At 49.9% G+C, this 16,244-nt stretch overlaps 6 protein-coding genes across 6 annotated transcripts; 5 read left to right on the forward strand and 1 right to left on the reverse strand.

Moving 5' to 3' along the window:
- The first annotated feature begins 96 nt into the window (after positions 1–96).
- Positions 97–770, forward strand: BABINDRAFT_162232 (uncharacterized protein). The gene has a single exon (XM_019129237.1). It carries the CDS (start codon positions 137–139, stop codon positions 410–412), a length of 276 nt encoding a protein of 91 aa, XP_018984520.1. The 5' UTR covers positions 97–136; the 3' UTR covers positions 413–770.
- Positions 771–825: 55 nt separating this feature from the next.
- Positions 826–1,933, forward strand: BABINDRAFT_162233 (uncharacterized protein). The gene has a single exon (XM_019129238.1). It carries the CDS (start codon positions 896–898, stop codon positions 1,925–1,927), a length of 1,032 nt encoding a protein of 343 aa, XP_018984521.1. The 5' UTR covers positions 826–895; the 3' UTR covers positions 1,928–1,933.
- A 5,558-nt stretch (positions 1,934–7,491) lies between these two features.
- On the forward strand, positions 7,492–9,213 carry BABINDRAFT_162234 (beta strand repeat-containing protein). Its single transcript, XM_019129239.1, has one exon. The coding sequence runs from the start codon at positions 7,547–7,549 to the stop codon at positions 8,996–8,998; it is 1,452 nt and encodes a 483-aa protein (XP_018984522.1). The 5' UTR covers positions 7,492–7,546; the 3' UTR covers positions 8,999–9,213.
- Positions 9,214–9,963: 750 nt separating this feature from the next.
- Positions 9,964–11,178, forward strand: BABINDRAFT_162237 (uncharacterized protein; the record flags this gene model as incomplete). The annotated part of the gene is made up of 1 exon (XM_019129240.1): positions 9,964–11,178. A coding segment is annotated over one exon (1,215 nt), but the record flags the coding sequence as incomplete, so codon positions are not given.
- A 651-nt stretch (positions 11,179–11,829) lies between these two features.
- ORC3 (origin recognition complex subunit 3) lies at positions 11,830–14,135 on the forward strand (the record flags this gene model as incomplete). Its single annotated transcript, XM_019130532.1, has 2 exons — positions 11,830–11,877; positions 11,922–14,135. The coding sequence occupies 2 exons, from the start codon at positions 11,830–11,832 to the stop codon at positions 14,133–14,135; spliced, it is 2,262 nt and encodes a 753-aa protein (XP_018984524.1).
- A 329-nt stretch (positions 14,136–14,464) lies between these two features.
- Positions 14,465–16,071, reverse strand: OST1 (dolichyl-diphosphooligosaccharide--protein glycotransferase subunit). The gene has a single exon (XM_019127218.1). It carries the CDS (start codon positions 16,040–16,042, stop codon positions 14,618–14,620), a length of 1,425 nt encoding a protein of 474 aa, XP_018984525.1. The 5' UTR covers positions 16,043–16,071; the 3' UTR covers positions 14,465–14,617.
- Between the last annotated feature and the right edge of the window lie 173 nt (positions 16,072–16,244).

A 16,244-nucleotide genomic window follows, 5' to 3' on the forward strand; every position in this document is an offset into this window, starting at 1 on the left:
TTTTTTTTTTTTTTTTTTACTTTGTATTGGTTTGGTTCATGCTTCACGGTTGTTTATGGTTTATATGATTACACGAATTTTTCAAATGTGGTGTAGGTTATAGCTCTCATTCTCCTAAGCATCAACGATCTGACGCATGGAAACTTGTCCAAGCCATCGTCGAAATAGCTGTGAGGAAATTCATGGACCAATTTCCAATACTGTGAATTGTCGACACAGAAAGTACAGTTTGGGACGCAGAGTATCTACAAGCACCGGCCCGCTGCACATGCATGCCGCTTTTACAGACCAGTTAAAAGTTACCATTCTTGGCCATAATCACGTGCTTGTGTTTTGTTTTGGTTTCCATTTGAGCGACTGGGCCGCAAATACCCCTTGTCACCGAAATACATCCCCTGGTATGACTCTATAAACACTCAATTCACCGGAATAAATTGTCTAACAGAACCGTATATTGCTTTGCTCGACTGTGCCTTCCGATGTAGTCTAGAGCTTCTCCTCGTCTGGCGTTGTGCCAACTCTTTCCCATTCAGAAATCCACCCCAAGCCACTCTATCGCTCCACGGTGTGACCCATATTGGCACCAAAATAATTTCCGTACCGTAATCTAAACGTCTAATAACTTTGCAACGCTAATACATGGTGATCAGCTTGCTATAGACTCCCTCGTCACTCTGCGCTGCCTTTGTCCCGCTTGCTGCGGGATTTCCTGTTTTGGGCCCGAGTTACCCTGCACAGAAAATTTCTCACCGCAACAGTCATAAATATCCTACACCCGCCCCCTCCTGCAAATAATCCCACCCTCCTTTTTATTCCTTTCACAACAATCTCTTATCCTACACATAGCTGTATACAGGGATCTCTAACACTCTTTGCTAACATCGTACCAACCATCATGTCCAACAACGTGCCCCACGACCAGTACCTCGCGCAGCAGGCGCAGTTGTACAACTCCGCACCGGCGTACCAGGCGTACGGTAGCGGCCTTATTGCCAGCGAGACCTTGAGGCAGGGCTCCCAGAACGACGTGCACCTCGGCAACAATCTCGCAAACATCCTGATGGGCGACGGAATGCACCTTCCGCTCGCGACCGCAGCGGTGTCGGCGTCCGCTCGCGCGAGCAATAATCAGCCGCCAAACCAGCAGTTGATCGAGCCAGCCACCAGCCAGCCAACGTTGAAGTCGTCGTACAAGCCGAATCAGGTGATTGCGCAGTTCCCGGAGAAGGAGCAGTTGAAGGCATTTGTGAAGAACACGTTGTCCGGGATGGAGAAGTGCAACGTGGTGATCAACTCGTCCAAGTCGTACGCCATTTACTTCACGTGCGACAAGTTTGGCAACTATCGTACCACCGTCAAGGGCGACCGTAAACGCAACGGGTTCTCCAAGCGTGTCAAGTGTCCGTACCGCTTGGTAGCGAACTACAAGAACGACCTCTGGATTTTAAAGATGGTCAATGGCGAGCACAACCACGGGATGATCGACCGCAGCAAGAACTCCAAGCGCGGCGCCCGCAACAAGGAGCCGATTCAGGAGGCAAAGGTGATGAACAAGCTCATGGGCTCCGACATGGACACCATTCTCCAGCAGCAGCAGTTGCAGCACCATCACCACCAACAGCAGCAACAGCAGTACCAGCAGCAGCAGCAGCAGCAGTACCAACAGACGTTGAATGAGTTTAACAACTTGGCGCAAGGCTCGCTTCGTATGGTGCAGGGCGTACAGGGGCAAAATGCGTACCTGCAAAACGCGACAGCTGACAGCGCCAACATTTTCACCAGCGGAAACGCGGGGAACAACTCGATCTCAACGCTTTTGAGCGCCGCGCGTGAGGAGGCACACGGTGAGAGCGCGCGGCCGCTTGACCAGCACAACTATATCGACACACAGTTGCAGCAACAGTCGGGGATGTTTAAAAAGGAATAGGCGTGATCCACAACAACCCGCGGAAGATGTAAAGCGTCGGACGCGGTAGAATATTGTAATATATGAGTAGTAATAAGCTACAAGATTGATGTTAAGGCAGGTGCTAAAATAGTACAGTGGTATGCGTAGGCATTTACTATTCGGAGCATACGCCAAGTCGGTAGGAGGCACCGGACCGGATAGAGTAGGCGAGATCTTGCATGTATTCTAAGAGACACCGATATTAAGCACTAGCCATAGAATATTCGCTCCCTAAAGCTGAGTCAGCCTGATCATACATTTAATGCCTGGCCCTCTTCTTTCCCGGATACTTTTTGAAGGATTTTATCAAATATTAACAGGACATTGTCGATTTGGAGTATGGCAAATACCGAATAACGCTGGCTATGGGACTATCTAACAATGGGGCAGGAGGGCCGGCCACTTTGCTTGACCGCTCTTACACTTTAATGGCTTCGGAAACCCCATCTACCACCAGCCTCTAACAGAATCTATATCTACAACACATTAATAATAAATATAAGCGGGTTGTAACACCGTATAACACATAATAAAAAACATCAAGTATGGGTCTGGACCTCTTTCTCCTCCTTACCGCTGCCACCTCTGCCACGACCACGACCCCTGTTAGACTTACCACGGCTCTTTGGCTTTGGGATGCTTTCAGGAGACGGGGCGCCGTTCTCACCACGCAACATGGAGGTCAACTCCTGGGAAGCCGCGATGTTCGCTGGCGCCTGGAACGGCATTGGAACACTCACTGGCGCCACACCGTGCGACATGACGTCATTGAAGATCTTACCGTATACCTGCTTTACCGCGCCGTCGTGCTCAAGCGTACTAACCTCGGCGGAGGGATCGGTAGGCTCGGAGACGTTCTTCTTCTTGGTGAGAATGGACAAGAGTTCTTTCTTGGAGTCGGCAACCAAAGCCTCTTCGGCGTTAGTTTTACCGTTGACCTTGCCAGTGACCTTACCACTCGCCTTGAAAGCCTTCGGCTGCGGAGCCTTCACTGCCTTTGGCAGAGTCTTTGCCTTTGCCTTCTTTGCCTCCTTCTCCTTCGACGCCTTGCTATGGAAAATCAACTGCTTGTACGAAATATTCAACAACACAGACGAATCCAAGGACAACCCTCTGTTGGTTCTCAATCTGCCATCCATGTTGCTCCCCGACATTAACGCGTCGTCAAAGACCACCTGGACGGTAACCTTAGGCCCCACGCTGGTAACCCCAACGGCCGTACCCTTGGAAAAGACAGGTACCTTCCCGGATGCCTGCACGTACACGACTCTGTCACCCAAGTTGAACCTCTGGGTGGTGAGCAACTGGTGCGAGGAGGCCGGATCGAGAATCGCGTCTCTAGGCACGTTCTTGAGCCCCTTGGTGGCTGTTGGCGGTGGGTTGGCGCGGTAGGCCTCGATCTCGTTCTCAACCACGCTGATCCCCATTCTGGTCAATGCGTCGCTCTCCAACGAAACTTGAATAAAGCTATTCTTGACGTTTCTAACCCAGGAGACCACTTTTTTGATTTCCTGCTCCAACAACTTCAGGTCGCTGATCTGGAACAACTCCTTGGCAGTCGGCACGTTGCTGCGGGAGGCCTGCAAGTTGGCCCACAACTTTGGGAACTGGTTGGCGTACTCCTTCAAGAGGTTCACCGCAACAAAACTAAACTCCCAACCGCGGTCGTTACGCCTGGTGTAGCCCAAAACCTTGAGACGCTTCGCCTCAAACTTCAACTCCAAACCGATATTGACTCTGCCGCCCTTTTCGTTCTCAATCATGTAAGACGATGTGATCTTGGACAAGAACAACGGGTGGAGGTGAAGCCGTTTGGACACCTCGAACGACTGGAAGTACCTGATGTCGTGTCTCTCCTTGTCCGCCACAAAATGTCCGATCTCCGGCTCCTCTGGACACGTGCTAAGGTGGAGATTGACAGTGTTGGTCTCGAGCGAGTGCCCGGTGATCACCGCAGACGACCCATACGCCATGGAGCCCTTGTACACTACGGTGGAATTCAACGGGAACTCCTGGTCGATTGGAAGCGCCTCTCTTTCCTTGTAACGATGATCCTCATTGGTCACGCCTTTGACAATCAACTGGATAGGGTACACTTCCTCCTGCTTGGCAAAGGTCTTGGTGTAGGCACCCTTGCTGGTGCGCATCAACCCGGAAACCGGCTTAACAAACACCAACGCCTCAACGCGCCCGAGATGGACCCCCTTGGTCTTAATGTACGCACTGACGGCGTTGTTCTTGGTCATGTTGTACTGTCTAACGTCGTCAATCGGGTGCCCCACCACCTTCTTCCCACCGGCATGTTTCACCTGCTCGTACGCAAACACACCATCCTGGACACTCACCACCTTGACCTCGCGCAAAAACGGCCATCTAGCATAGACAATCTTGCCGACAAACTTTTGCGCAAACTGCTCCGGCAGGAGTGCCGCATAGGCGTTTTCGATCGACAACACCATCGACTGGGAGCGTGATGGCTGCTGGAACACCAAAGTGCTGTTCTGGGCCAACTTCGCCGAGAACGTAATAGAGTGCAACGACGGGAAACCGGCCAAAGCCTCGGTCCCAAGCTTGGCACCGTCGCACAAGCGGGAGAGAATAGGGAGCCCCTCGACCGACGGAAGCTTGAACTCGTCTTCGATACAGTGATCATGCTCAATGTCACCAAACACACCCGGCAAGGAAGAGCCGTAAACCCTGTCGGACTGCGGGTTGTAGGCAAACTTCAAGTCCTTGCCAAAGGAGTTGCGGAACTTTTCCTCCGCCGATAACTGGTTATCGTACTTGCTCATCGCGGCCACGAGGCGGTCCTGTTCGACGAAAGACAACTTGACGACGGCCTCCCACTCGGCAGTCTTGCCGTTTTTGTCCACCTCCACGTCGTTCGGGTAGAAATCGATGATCGGCGATCTCTCGTCAAGCATCAACGGTCTGTAGCAGGCTGGGATGAGGTTCGACGATCTGGCCGGCAACACCGCCATCAACTGCTGGAACGGTCTGAACGGAACCCCCATGTCGAAGTTGATGATCACGTCCAAGCCGCGTTTGATGTCGGAGATACGTGGCGCGTAGTGGTACTTGTAGTACCATGGCCACGATTGACACCCCTGGTAGTAGTAGTACAAGACCCACTGCAACCCCTCGAGATAGTTGTGGGTCAAGTCTTTGATCTCCTGCTCGTTGTCAAGGGTGAATCCGAACTTCTCCTTGTAGTATTTGTTCTTCCAGGCAACAAACTTGGCGTCGTAGAGATCGCGCTGCTCGTCGAGCACGTCGCCGCTCTCCACGAGAATGGCTGACTGATAGCGCTTGATGGCCTTTCTGACGTCGTTCAAGCGCTCCTCGGCGTCCTGTTCGGTCTCGTTTGGATCGATACCGTCGATGTCAAGGCGCGCGGTGTAGGTGTCCTGCGACCTTGAGTGAACCACAATGAAGCCAAGGTCAAAGGCAAGCTTCTTGACAAACTCCATGTTGTCTCTGATCTCCTCGGTCGGCAAAGCGAGCGACGGGATCTGGTCCTCGGCCGAGGCCGGGTCAACCTTTTCAGCCACCGCAGCTGTGATCCACGGCTTGATGACCCCGACAAGCTTCTTCTGCTGCTTCACCAATAGCATCTTGCCCTGTCTATCGCGCTTCTTCTCCCCGGAAATGGAGATGTTTTCCAACTGTCTGTTGAACCACTCGATATCCACATCTACGCGCTCAAAGTTTTCCAATTCAAACACAGAGAGGTATTCGAGCCAGACAGCCAAGCGCTGGAAGTCGATCGTACCGTTCTCGGTGAGATACCCTTCAGACTTGCGCATCGCCTGTTTGAAGGTCTCGATCAACAACGGGAACGCACCTTTGTTGATGTGCAAGTCCGGGAGGTTCGGAAGGAAATCGTTCCCGATCACGTACATGATCAACATAAAGTCATCCAACACGCGCTCAAAACTGTACGGGAACGAGAGGTCGGCCGCTACATCCGCAAACTCCAATTCCATGTACTCTCTCACCAACGAGAGGTGGAGGAGGTAAAACGTCTGCTCGGTGACGTCGTTCGTCTTCTTGGAGCGCGATCTGCCAAAGGTCACCTCTTCACGGAGTAACGAGAAGTGCGGGTCGTGCGAAATTAGCCCCAACATGATCAAATCAGCATCTAACCCGTAGATACAATGCCTTAAGTTTGGATTATAGCTCGGCTGCGCCTTCATGGTTCTGATATACTCCATGATCTTGTGCTCACCCTCACCCGGCACCTCGTGCCCCGACAAGACGATCTCAATGTTCTGCCAGTCGGCATCCTCCGAGAGCTTCTTGTGGATAAAATACTTCAAGTTGGTGGTGAGTTTGGCCATGAACTCGGTCCCCGGGGTAATGGAGTTGGAGTCAAAGGCCGGGTCCTTAGGGATCTCCAAGCCGTCCTCGAGCGCCTTTTCATGCAACTTCTCGGCCTCAACGGCCGTTCTGAACCGTCTTGACCGCTGTTGGTTCATCTTGGCCCGTGGGGCTACACCGTCAATGGCCATGTAGAACACCTTTTTCGGTTTGATAGTATGGAACAAATGGTCGATGTAGCCAAAGATCGCTGCGTACATCTGCTCTTCTGAGAGCGAGGCCGTGAGGTCCGCGTCATTGGAGTGGGTGCAGGTGTGGAGAATGGAGTTCATGTCGAGGTAGAGGTTGTCGAACTCGGGGATCTGCTGCCCGTCCACGAGCTGCGAGATCATCGGCCATCTCTCCGAGATGAATCTGAAGAATTTTGGAATACCTGGAGGTTAGTATGGATTCGAAGTCATCGAGGGCGTGAGAGATTGTAATGTAGAGGCGCAAGCATTTGGGAAAGCTTACACCGTGGAAGTCATGGGTAAAGCCGCGAAGGTTGGTGGTTGGGGGAACTGCTGGTGAAAAACTTTACAAGCTTTGTAGCATGAAAAAAGTTTTCCAAGAGCATCAACCCATGCAAAGGCTCGGCAAATGTCATGCTAAGGAGGTTCAAGATTGGTGCACAAGGCAAGCATTGTCAAAGGCATAAAGGTTTGTAGATATTGATAGAGCACAGTGCCCCTCACCGGAGCATTCCTGCTACCAGTCGTTCATAACTCTTCATCGGCGCCTTTAATCGCTTTCACTTGGTTCCTCTCTATCTTTTTGTCCATTCAATTCTCCTCAGTTTCAAGTCGCCATCTCCTCTCCGTTACCTGTCTTTGTCGTAAATCCACATACCCATTGTAAGCTTTCTATTCTTTAACTAACACTTCTTGTCCTTTCTTTTTCTATTTCGATGCAAACGTAGTAGTACAATGAAGGCAAAAAAAAATAAACGAGAAATATGTGTGGGTCTTAGTGGAAGAAAGCAAAAACGGCTGCTTGCGTTGTTAAATTTCATGCCTGTTAGCCGCTGTAGTGTGGGCGTCAAATTCGCACATCTCTTTGGAGGGTAACCTCACGTGTCAGTGCAGGAAAAAATCACAACTAAACGGTAAATACATTGCTAGTCTGAGGGTTACAGTATCATAATCGGTGAGGCAGAATATAACCATGTTTGGGAGTATGTAATGTCAAGAGGTCAAACGGTAAATAGTGGGGAAATGAATATTTTTGTGAATCTCGAAAATGCTCCCCATTGCCACTATTGCAAATACTAACCGTATAGGCGGACTCAATACAGGAAGCAACACGAATGCGTTTGGGGCCAGCGCCACCAAACCAACAGGGTTCAGTTTCGGCTCTTCAGCCCCGGTCCAGCCACAAGCCAACTCCACGTTTGGTGGCAACACGGCATCCACTGGTTTTGGCGCCGCCAACAATGCGACATCCACTGGTTTCGGTGCGGCTAATAACACGACTGGTGGTTTTGGTGCCAATAATGCGACATCCACTGGTTTCGGTGCGGCCAATAACACAACTGGTGGCTTTGGTGCTAACAACGCGGCATCCACTGGTTTCGGTGCGGCCAACACGGCTAGTGGCTTTGGTGCGGCTAATAACACGACCAGCGGTTTTGGTGCTAACAACGCGGCATCCACTGGTTTCGGTGCGGCCAACACAGCTAGTGGCTTTGGTGCGGCTAATAACACAACCAGTGGTTTTGGTTCTAATAACGCGGCATCCACTGGCTTCGGTGCCGCCAACACGGCTAGTGGCTTTGGTGCGGCTAATAACACAACCAGTGGTTTTGGTGCTAACACCGCTGGCACCGGCTTTGGTGCGACCAACACTGCTGGAGGTTTTGGTGCGGCTAATAACACAACCAGTGGTTTTGGTGCTAACACCGCTGGTACTGGCTTTGGCGCCAAAACTTCCACCGGCTTTGGCGCCAACACCTCTGGTGGTTTATTCGGTGCCAAGCCGACTACCAGTCTCTTTGGCTCCATGCCCACCACCGGATCTGGTGCTGCTGCTCCTTCCACGGGCCTATTTGGTAGCAACGCCTCTGGAAACACTTTGGGGGGTCTCTCCCAGCAGCCTCAACAGCAGTTACAACAGTTGAATTTGAATGCCATGACGAGAGTCGGGGACTTGCCGGACGCGATTCGGCAGGAAATTGAGGCGATGAACCGCAGCATCCAGCAGCAGGTGAGCACGGCTGAGCGGTTGACAAACGACGAGGCGCAACACAGCGAGTTGATCACCTCCATCCCTCGCGATATTGAGTACTTGTCCTCCAAGGTTATCTCTACCAACCAGGCCCTTAACCAAGACGTAAAGAACTTGGCCAGTTTGAAGAGCTTGTGCGACGACGTGGTGGCGGACAGCGAGAAATTGTACGTGATTATCAAGCAGTTGAGCACTCCCGGTACCCGCATAAACTCTAATGACCTCAACAACTACTTCTTCAAGAAGATCGACTACTACACAGCCAAGTTGGCCGAGTACGCCGCTGTGGTGAACAGCAGTGAGGAGGCCGTCAATGGGATTGAAAGAGACGCTGTTGAGGGGATCGGTGGGATGAACGCAATCATTGGTGTGTTGCAGGAGCAGTACAGTTTGTTCATGGAGTTGTCCAACGCCATGGCTGAGATTCATCAGGAAACTAAACAGGTCTCCTCCCTCATCAGAATCTAGAGCCTTAGGGGTAAAACTTCCGACCAGAGCTTCTGACTTGTATTTTTAGCTGTATTAAAGTATCATTGTATTAAATGTTTGAGAGGGGTTCCAAGAGGACATTAAAGAGTATTAAATATATGGCAAGTATCGCCTACATAGAAGTTATTATCGGAGCCCTTATGCAGCAAAGCCCAGCTGATATTTTACTAGCCACCTATTGTCTTATTGCACCAGCTTACCAGATAATGTAGTCTAACTCGCCGTCTTAGTCTCAAGGAGTAAGGGCTGTGGTACACCTGCAGAATAAGTACCTTATTTGACTTGAAAATTCAGATTACAGCACGTCCTCGGAGCGAGTGCTAGACTTACTGCGTGTTTACTGATGTGTGTAATAGTTATCGTAAACATTGACCTTAATACCGTATTATAGACTGTGCCAGAGACAATATTTATACACCCGCCCCATTCCCGCTTACAGCTCTTTTAGGACCAAATGCAGATGCGTCCCAAAGGGGAAAACGCCACATTATTAAGCCCGCCGCATGAGGTGCAGGCGATAAGGTCTGGCCGGGTTCCTTGTAACCACTCTACTCTCGGAGGCGTTGGCCTGATCCTATCCTCTGTTCTTACGCTTTTGTACGCTCTTCGCCAACCTCCAACCCTTCTAGAATTTTGATAAGTTTTGATCCAACCTCAACACCATTTGTTTCCCAACGACAAGTAACCTCATCTGATATAAGTAAGTACTGCACCGGAGATTAGTAGCGCATAGCCTGGCACAAAGATAAGTACTCACACCACAAGCATTTGCCCCACAAGCTTAGCAAGTTAGCGCCCAGTTGAATCATCATATCCTTTAAATTGATAAGATCTCTGAAACACGACCAGTCTTATCCTCAATCATGGTACGTATGGGCTTTGTGGCAAACGGTATAAGCGCGCCAAGGAGGCGTTAAAAGAATTAAATTACTAATTATTTACAGACAAGCGTTAGTGACATTATTGATTCCTGGGAGATCTTGAGCTCCGATGACGACTCAGTCAGAAGTGAGTTTATTGGGCCAAAACGCCCAAAATCCGAATCCAAGGGGCCATCGCCGGAGCCATCGCTAGGGACACCCGAGCCAAATTTAGAACTATTCGCCGCCGAGTCCAGAGGGATAGACTCTACAGAGTCGTCTATGATGGATTCCTCTGTCATGGGATCTTCCAGAATGGGGTCTATCTCCACCATTGTCGCTAGAGACGAACCTGCTTCTGATCTCACCAGTGAAGCTGGCACTGATCTCGCCAGCGGGGTCACCACACCCTCTCCTTCCGCTCCAGCCACCCCTCCGATCCAAAACATAATCGTTCTGGTACTGGCTCTTCCAGAAAGATATCTGCCATCGCTGGGGAGCAAGAACACCGGGTCGTTCCCGTTTAGCTTCTCCAAGGTCATGATTATGGGGCTCTTTCTCTCCATGACCGTGACAATGTTGTTTAAGACTCCGTTCATCACCTCATATTTCCACGATAGAGCAACCCACGGGATCTGCTGGAGATCGTTGACGGTGCACGAGAAGCAGGAGGAGATCGCGCCGGAGGTTACCTTCAATGATGTGTACCTTATCACTGCCAAGTACGCCAAAAGAAGGACCGAGGTGGCGCTTGTACAGTGCAAAGTTGCCAAAGAGATGGCGAAGGACAAAACCTACGAATGGCTTAAAAACTCAATCTCCACCTCCAAGTTGGTGGAAAAAAGGGTTGCGGCTGCATTGCAAGATTTCTGGTCACGTTTACCAGCCCAATTGGACGATTCTAAGAACTTCCTTCACGAATCATGGAAGTCTTTCGACCTTCCTAATTTTAACACCTTGGCGTGGGCGGATGTCCAGCCTTATGTCAAGGCGAGATATAACCAAGCGGTGCGCCAGAGCAAGATCGACCGGGAAGCAGTGAATCAGTTGGCTCGCAAGTACTGGGGTGAAGCGAGAATGTATCTTTCCAGTTTTGGTCTGGTGTCAAAACCTGGAAAGTTTAACTTGAAATCGGTTTTTGGATGTGCTAACAAAAGTGGGCCATGCCGGAAGTTTGGTTCGTGGAAAGCTGCTTCTTGGAAGAGTTGCCGTTGTCAGAAATCCACCAAGGGCTCAGGAAGCGGTTCTGTTCCACATCCTGAATCCGGGAAACCACTCAGAAAGGTTTTTGGATTTTAATTGTATTGTGATTTTTTTGCTGATCGTTTTTTTATATCGTCTGTGCGTATTTGGTTCTGGCTGCGCTTATGAGTGCAATTCGTATCCTTCTTTTGGTTTAACTTTTGGAAATTCTCAATTTTGGTCAATCCTTAAAGTGTAATTTTAGATGTGAGGTTGCAAGAGGCGAGTTAATTGGTCTAAAGAAGGGCCCTTAAAATAAGGGATTTACTGGCGATGATCAAGCGAACTTTTGGAGCGATAGTAAAGCTTTATTACAGTCTGGTTGTAGTTTATTTAATACGTAGCAGTCATGCGCTATGTAGCCGCGAAAGCAACGCGGTTTTCAGTATGTACTATATATCCCTGTCATTGTTATGACATTTCCATTAATAGATAATGTCGGGGGACGTGGTCAGAGGAGCTCTTTGTTGAATGATTTAAGTTGGAAAACCTCCCCCTAAGGAATAAAGTGAAATATATAACCCTCAAATAGTTTCAATCTTCATAATATTCCATAATCCAGTCATCTGACCAAAAACACAGTAGCCTCATCTGAAAATCATCCTGCATTTACTCGTCATCGGTTCAGGTTCAGAAGTCTACATTTTCGGGTGCAAAACGCCCTGCTAAACCGTACCCAACCTATCCACACCAATCATTACCGTAGATATGGTTGAAAAAAGATTGTACGATGGAGACGAGGAGTCCTCGCAGAAGGTAAGTAGTTGCATCCCTATGCTTGCCATGTACTAACCTATCAGACAACATACTGGTTGAATCGGAGAAAGGCCAGAAAGACCAGCAAGACCAAGGTGCAGGTTCTGTTTAAGGGAGATCCTGAAGGAAAGCCGTTAGCAGATCCTTTTCTCCCCTTTTTGCAACTCCTAGGAGGAAAGGAGCCCCTTGATAATGTGCAAATGCGATGGAATTTGTATAACGAGTACTGGGCGAAACAACAATCGACGATCGACACAATTCTCGTAAACTCGGGTGTCCAGCTTCTCGAGGATATGAAACGGTTTGTAGAGAGCCCTTTGACTCACAAAGCAGCAAGGCTATCTACGGCCATTATTCTCCCGGGGTCCAACATCTCCAACCATACCAGACTCTTCGACCAGATTGAAGCCAGAATACTCCTGAATCCCGCCTCTAAGGTTTTACGTCTCTCATCTCAGCAGTGTCCTAACATCAGAAAGGCGTTGGCCTCGCTTGTACGAAGCTTTCAGGATCTGGTGGACGAAGTCTCACAGGGTGAGTCTGACGACGATGAGGAAGAAGGGGAAGATGAATTCTATGAGACCCCTGCAGCCAGCTCTGGTAAAAAGTTGCGGTACGATTTGGATACTCTAACTGAATGGAGCGACGGTTACTTCGCCACCGAAGGCCAGACATTATCCGACACCAGCCTAAGAATGGCGGTGTTCATTCAAGATGCCGAGGCCTTTGAGGTGAGTGTATTGTCACAGCTCATCCAGTTATTTTCGCTCCAGACGGCCAAGATTCCGCTAAAATTAGTCCTATGCGTGTCATCGTCGTTGGAAATTTTTCAAGAACGCTTTCCCAGAACCACGCTTCGCCTCTTGGACGCTACCAAATTCGATGGAGAAAACTCTGAGTTCATCTACACCCAGATCTGCGACCAGGTGTTGTTGAATCGGGGCAGCCATTCCGTCACGTTAGGGCCGAAGTTTGTGCTGAGCGTGTTGGATAAGCAGGTCAAATCGAGCAAGTCGATTGATTCCATCGTCCGCTCTTTGAAGTACTGCTACATGACCTTTTTCTACTCCCAGCCCTTGTCGGTATTAATCGGCGGGCAGAACCGCGGAAACACAGAATTGACCCAAGCGCACATTAGCGCTCTCCGCAAACTTCCCTCGTTTCAGCGACACATCGAAGGGTTATTAAAGGGGGCCGGCTCCGGGAAATTGAAGAAAGAAAAGATCATGGTACTTCTTGAGGACGACGAGGCTGTTCTCAAGCTTTTGCCAGCAGCCTATGACGACTTTTCGAGAGTTATGAACAGCGTTTTAGACCGGTTGGACTTGGTAAGGCTACTCCAGAACAACGCCGACGTCACCGTCACCCCGAAAGTTGAATTATACTATTTTGCACTTGACAACCGGCTTTTTAACTCACAGTTTTCTGCTGAAGTGATTGGTGCGTTTAGAAAAACCCCACACACGGCGGTTTTGAGATTCTTGACCCAGCTTAGGAAGCTCGGGGAAACCCTGTCAACAATCGCAGAACTCGCCGCCTTGGTCACCACTGCATTGGGCGACGATATTGACCAGTTAGCGTCTGGAAATGAAGATTGTGTGAGTGCTGCTGGGCTTACACTCAAAGGTAAGGCTGTGTTCAGGCGCATTATCGATCCGTTGTGCCAACACGTGGAGACATTCATCAATCAGAAGGTTTACGACTCTGAGAAAAGTTTTACCCTCTCTGACATTCTCTTCCATGAGCTATTCGTGATTGACCGTGACGAGCTACTTGCATCCGCCTTCAGCCCCTGTGTGAGACCCACGGTTGAGGATTCTCTTGTGGATTCACGCAAGTACCTTTTGTGTCTGGGGGGCACACCGGAGGAGTCAGATCCATACTTTGGCATCGCAATTCTCATTGACCCCATCATCAGTGAGTTGTTCAGGTTGTACCGTGAAGCCAACACGGTGATCAACATCCACGATTTCTTTATCGCGTTCCAGGAGCTCATCCCGAAGGATAAGCTCATGCCATTGCTAGTGGAAGTGATGGAAACAAAGGAGGCGGAAAGGGTGTTTTCCAAAACGGAATTGGACAGCATGTACCGGTTCCTCATGGACTATGACGATAACGCCGAGCTAGATCTCAAGTGGGAGAAGATCACCTTGTCGTGGTTTTTGCAAGGGATCAGTGAATTGTCAATGCTCGGTTTCTTGAAGGACGGTAACAAGCGAAGCGAATCGCTTGAAAAGTTGATCTGGAAGGGGTTATAAGCAATCAAAAGGGATCATTCACATGTAACTAGGCTCTCCAAAACGACGGGCGTCGGGTATGTAGTTAAGTGCGCTCACATGAGGTGTATGAAGACTAAGACTAAATTTACGGTGGCTATCCTCTTGAAGATGGTCATCTAGACCTAGGGTCGGAACGCTTAAACGTTAATCGCCAAACAAAGATATGTATCTTATACCTTGCAAGGTGGAAGTTCCTTATGGACTTTTAGTTCACCGAGCCATTAATAATGGCTTGGTTGAAACTCTACCACGTGAAGCTTGCGCGAATCGCCCGCCCTTGTGTAAATGTGACATTAAAATTGTTTCCCTTTGGATGCTATGGCTTGAAGTCCAAGAGTGTATTTTGGCACGTCAGCTCCGCCCGGGGTGACGCCGAGCTATTTCCAAAGATATGCCCTTACCTTGCACATCTCTTATAATCTACATATAGTATCTAGGTCTGTATAACTTTTAAATTTTACTTATGTTGCTTTCGAGCTGGCTTTCTCCGGCCGAATGGCAAGGTTGATCTTGGTCAAGACAAAGTAGCTGAACAAAGCCGTAAAGATGTACGCAGCGACGGTGAACGGCTTCCTCAAACGGGCGTTAAAGTCGTACTCGTAGGTGAGTAAAACGTCCGCGCTCCTCAACTCGTCAACGACATTTTCGTACACCAACGTCACTTTGGTGTGACCCTTGGTGTCAAGGTATGACAACTCAAGGAGATCCACGATCTTCTCAGAGTACGGAACGGCAGACGCCACGTCGGTCAACACCGCGCCCTCCGGTAAGTAGAAGCTGAGACGGACATTGTCGTACGTGCAGTCGCGCAAGCCCGCAAGCACCGGCACCTTCATGACGTAAGTGTCCTTACCCGCAACCCTCAAATACTGTGCCAAGTCGGTTGACCAGCCGACGGTAAAGTTATAGTGCCAGCCCCCGAAGAGCGGGAACCGCGGCTTGATGTACATGTTGCCATCCTCGGGAACCGCAGAGGTGGACACATTTCCGACCAAGTCGGTGTAGTAGAGCTCTCTAGCGTTAGGCGAGGTGGCGAGTTCCAATCCAGTGATGGCAAAGGAGTGCCTTTGCGCCATCCGCGCCTGCATCCACTCAATTCTGGAAAAGCCCCTGTTCAATGCAGACGCATCGTTTCCCAACTCGTAGTACTCCTCAAAGGAGACTGACTCCCCGGAGTGCGATACCCATACGTCACGGTTCAAGTTGTAGACACGTGGCAACGGAAAGTTGCGTTCAAAGGTGAGCGTCACGGGCATAAAGGTGAGCGGGGCGACGGATCCATCGCCGGTGTACACAATCCGGTCGCGACGGAAGTCCGCCTCCAAGTTCTGGGCGTCGTATTCGGCAGAAGCAATCTCCTGGGTCTTGGCCAACTGCACACCCATGACATCGAAGTTGTAGTTTGTGGTTTCGTAAGCGGCCAACGGAAGCTTGTACGAGCGGAACACCACCATGTGCTCGTCCTCGAAGTAGATCTTAGGCAACGCTGGGGTGAGGTGGTTGGTGTAGATATAAGTCACGCTGATCTTGATGGATGACTTGGGCGAGATAGGCACCGGCAATTGCACGCGGACGAAACCGACGTTGCCGTTGGTTTCGGGGTGAATGGTCGCAGGCACCAGCTCCTTGCCGACCGCGAGCTCAACCGAGATGATCGACAAGTCCGCAATAACATCCTGTGGAAGCGCAAAGAAGTAAAACTGGTTTGGCTGGGAACCAGTGTTGGCGATGGTGACCGTCACCTGCTCCTTAACGTATGACTTTATTAACTGCACCGTTCTGTCGTACTTGGTGTTTTTCCACACCTGAGGCGGAACAAAGTCCGTCGTAGCAGCGACCGAAAGGAACGCGAAAAAGGTAACTATAAGGTAGGCTAAGTACTTCATGGCTACACACGGTTTGTAATTGATTGTAAGGGCTAAGTGTCTGGTATCTGATATAGCGTCGTGTCTTTTTTGGCCCGTGTTACGAGCCCGTTATATGCAGGAGACGACGGTTTGGACGGTCAAGGTTTTGGCGGTGGAGATATTTTCACGAGAAAAGATTATGGTTAAACCAACTGGGAGAAAGTTGGATATACCTTAAATG

The sequence above is a fragment of the Babjeviella inositovora genome, assembly GCF_001661335.1.
Source record: "Babjeviella inositovora NRRL Y-12698 unplaced genomic scaffold BABINscaffold_8, whole genome shotgun sequence".
Taxonomy (NCBI): domain Eukaryota; kingdom Fungi; phylum Ascomycota; class Pichiomycetes; order Serinales; genus Babjeviella; species Babjeviella inositovora.

Excerpts from the sequence above, each read along its gene's own strand:
- OST1 (XM_019127218.1), bottom strand. The coding sequence starts at position 16,042 with ATGAAGTACTTAGCCTACCTTATAGTTACCTTTTTCGCGTTCCTTTCG.
- BABINDRAFT_162233 (XM_019129238.1), top strand. The coding sequence starts at position 896 with ATGTCCAACAACGTGCCCCACGACCAGTACCTCGCGCAGCAGGCGCAG.
- BABINDRAFT_162234 (XM_019129239.1), top strand. The coding sequence starts at position 7,547 with ATGCTCCCCATTGCCACTATTGCAAATACTAACCGTATAGGCGGACTC.
- BABINDRAFT_162232 (XM_019129237.1), top strand. The coding sequence starts at position 137 with ATGGAAACTTGTCCAAGCCATCGTCGAAATAGCTGTGAGGAAATTCAT.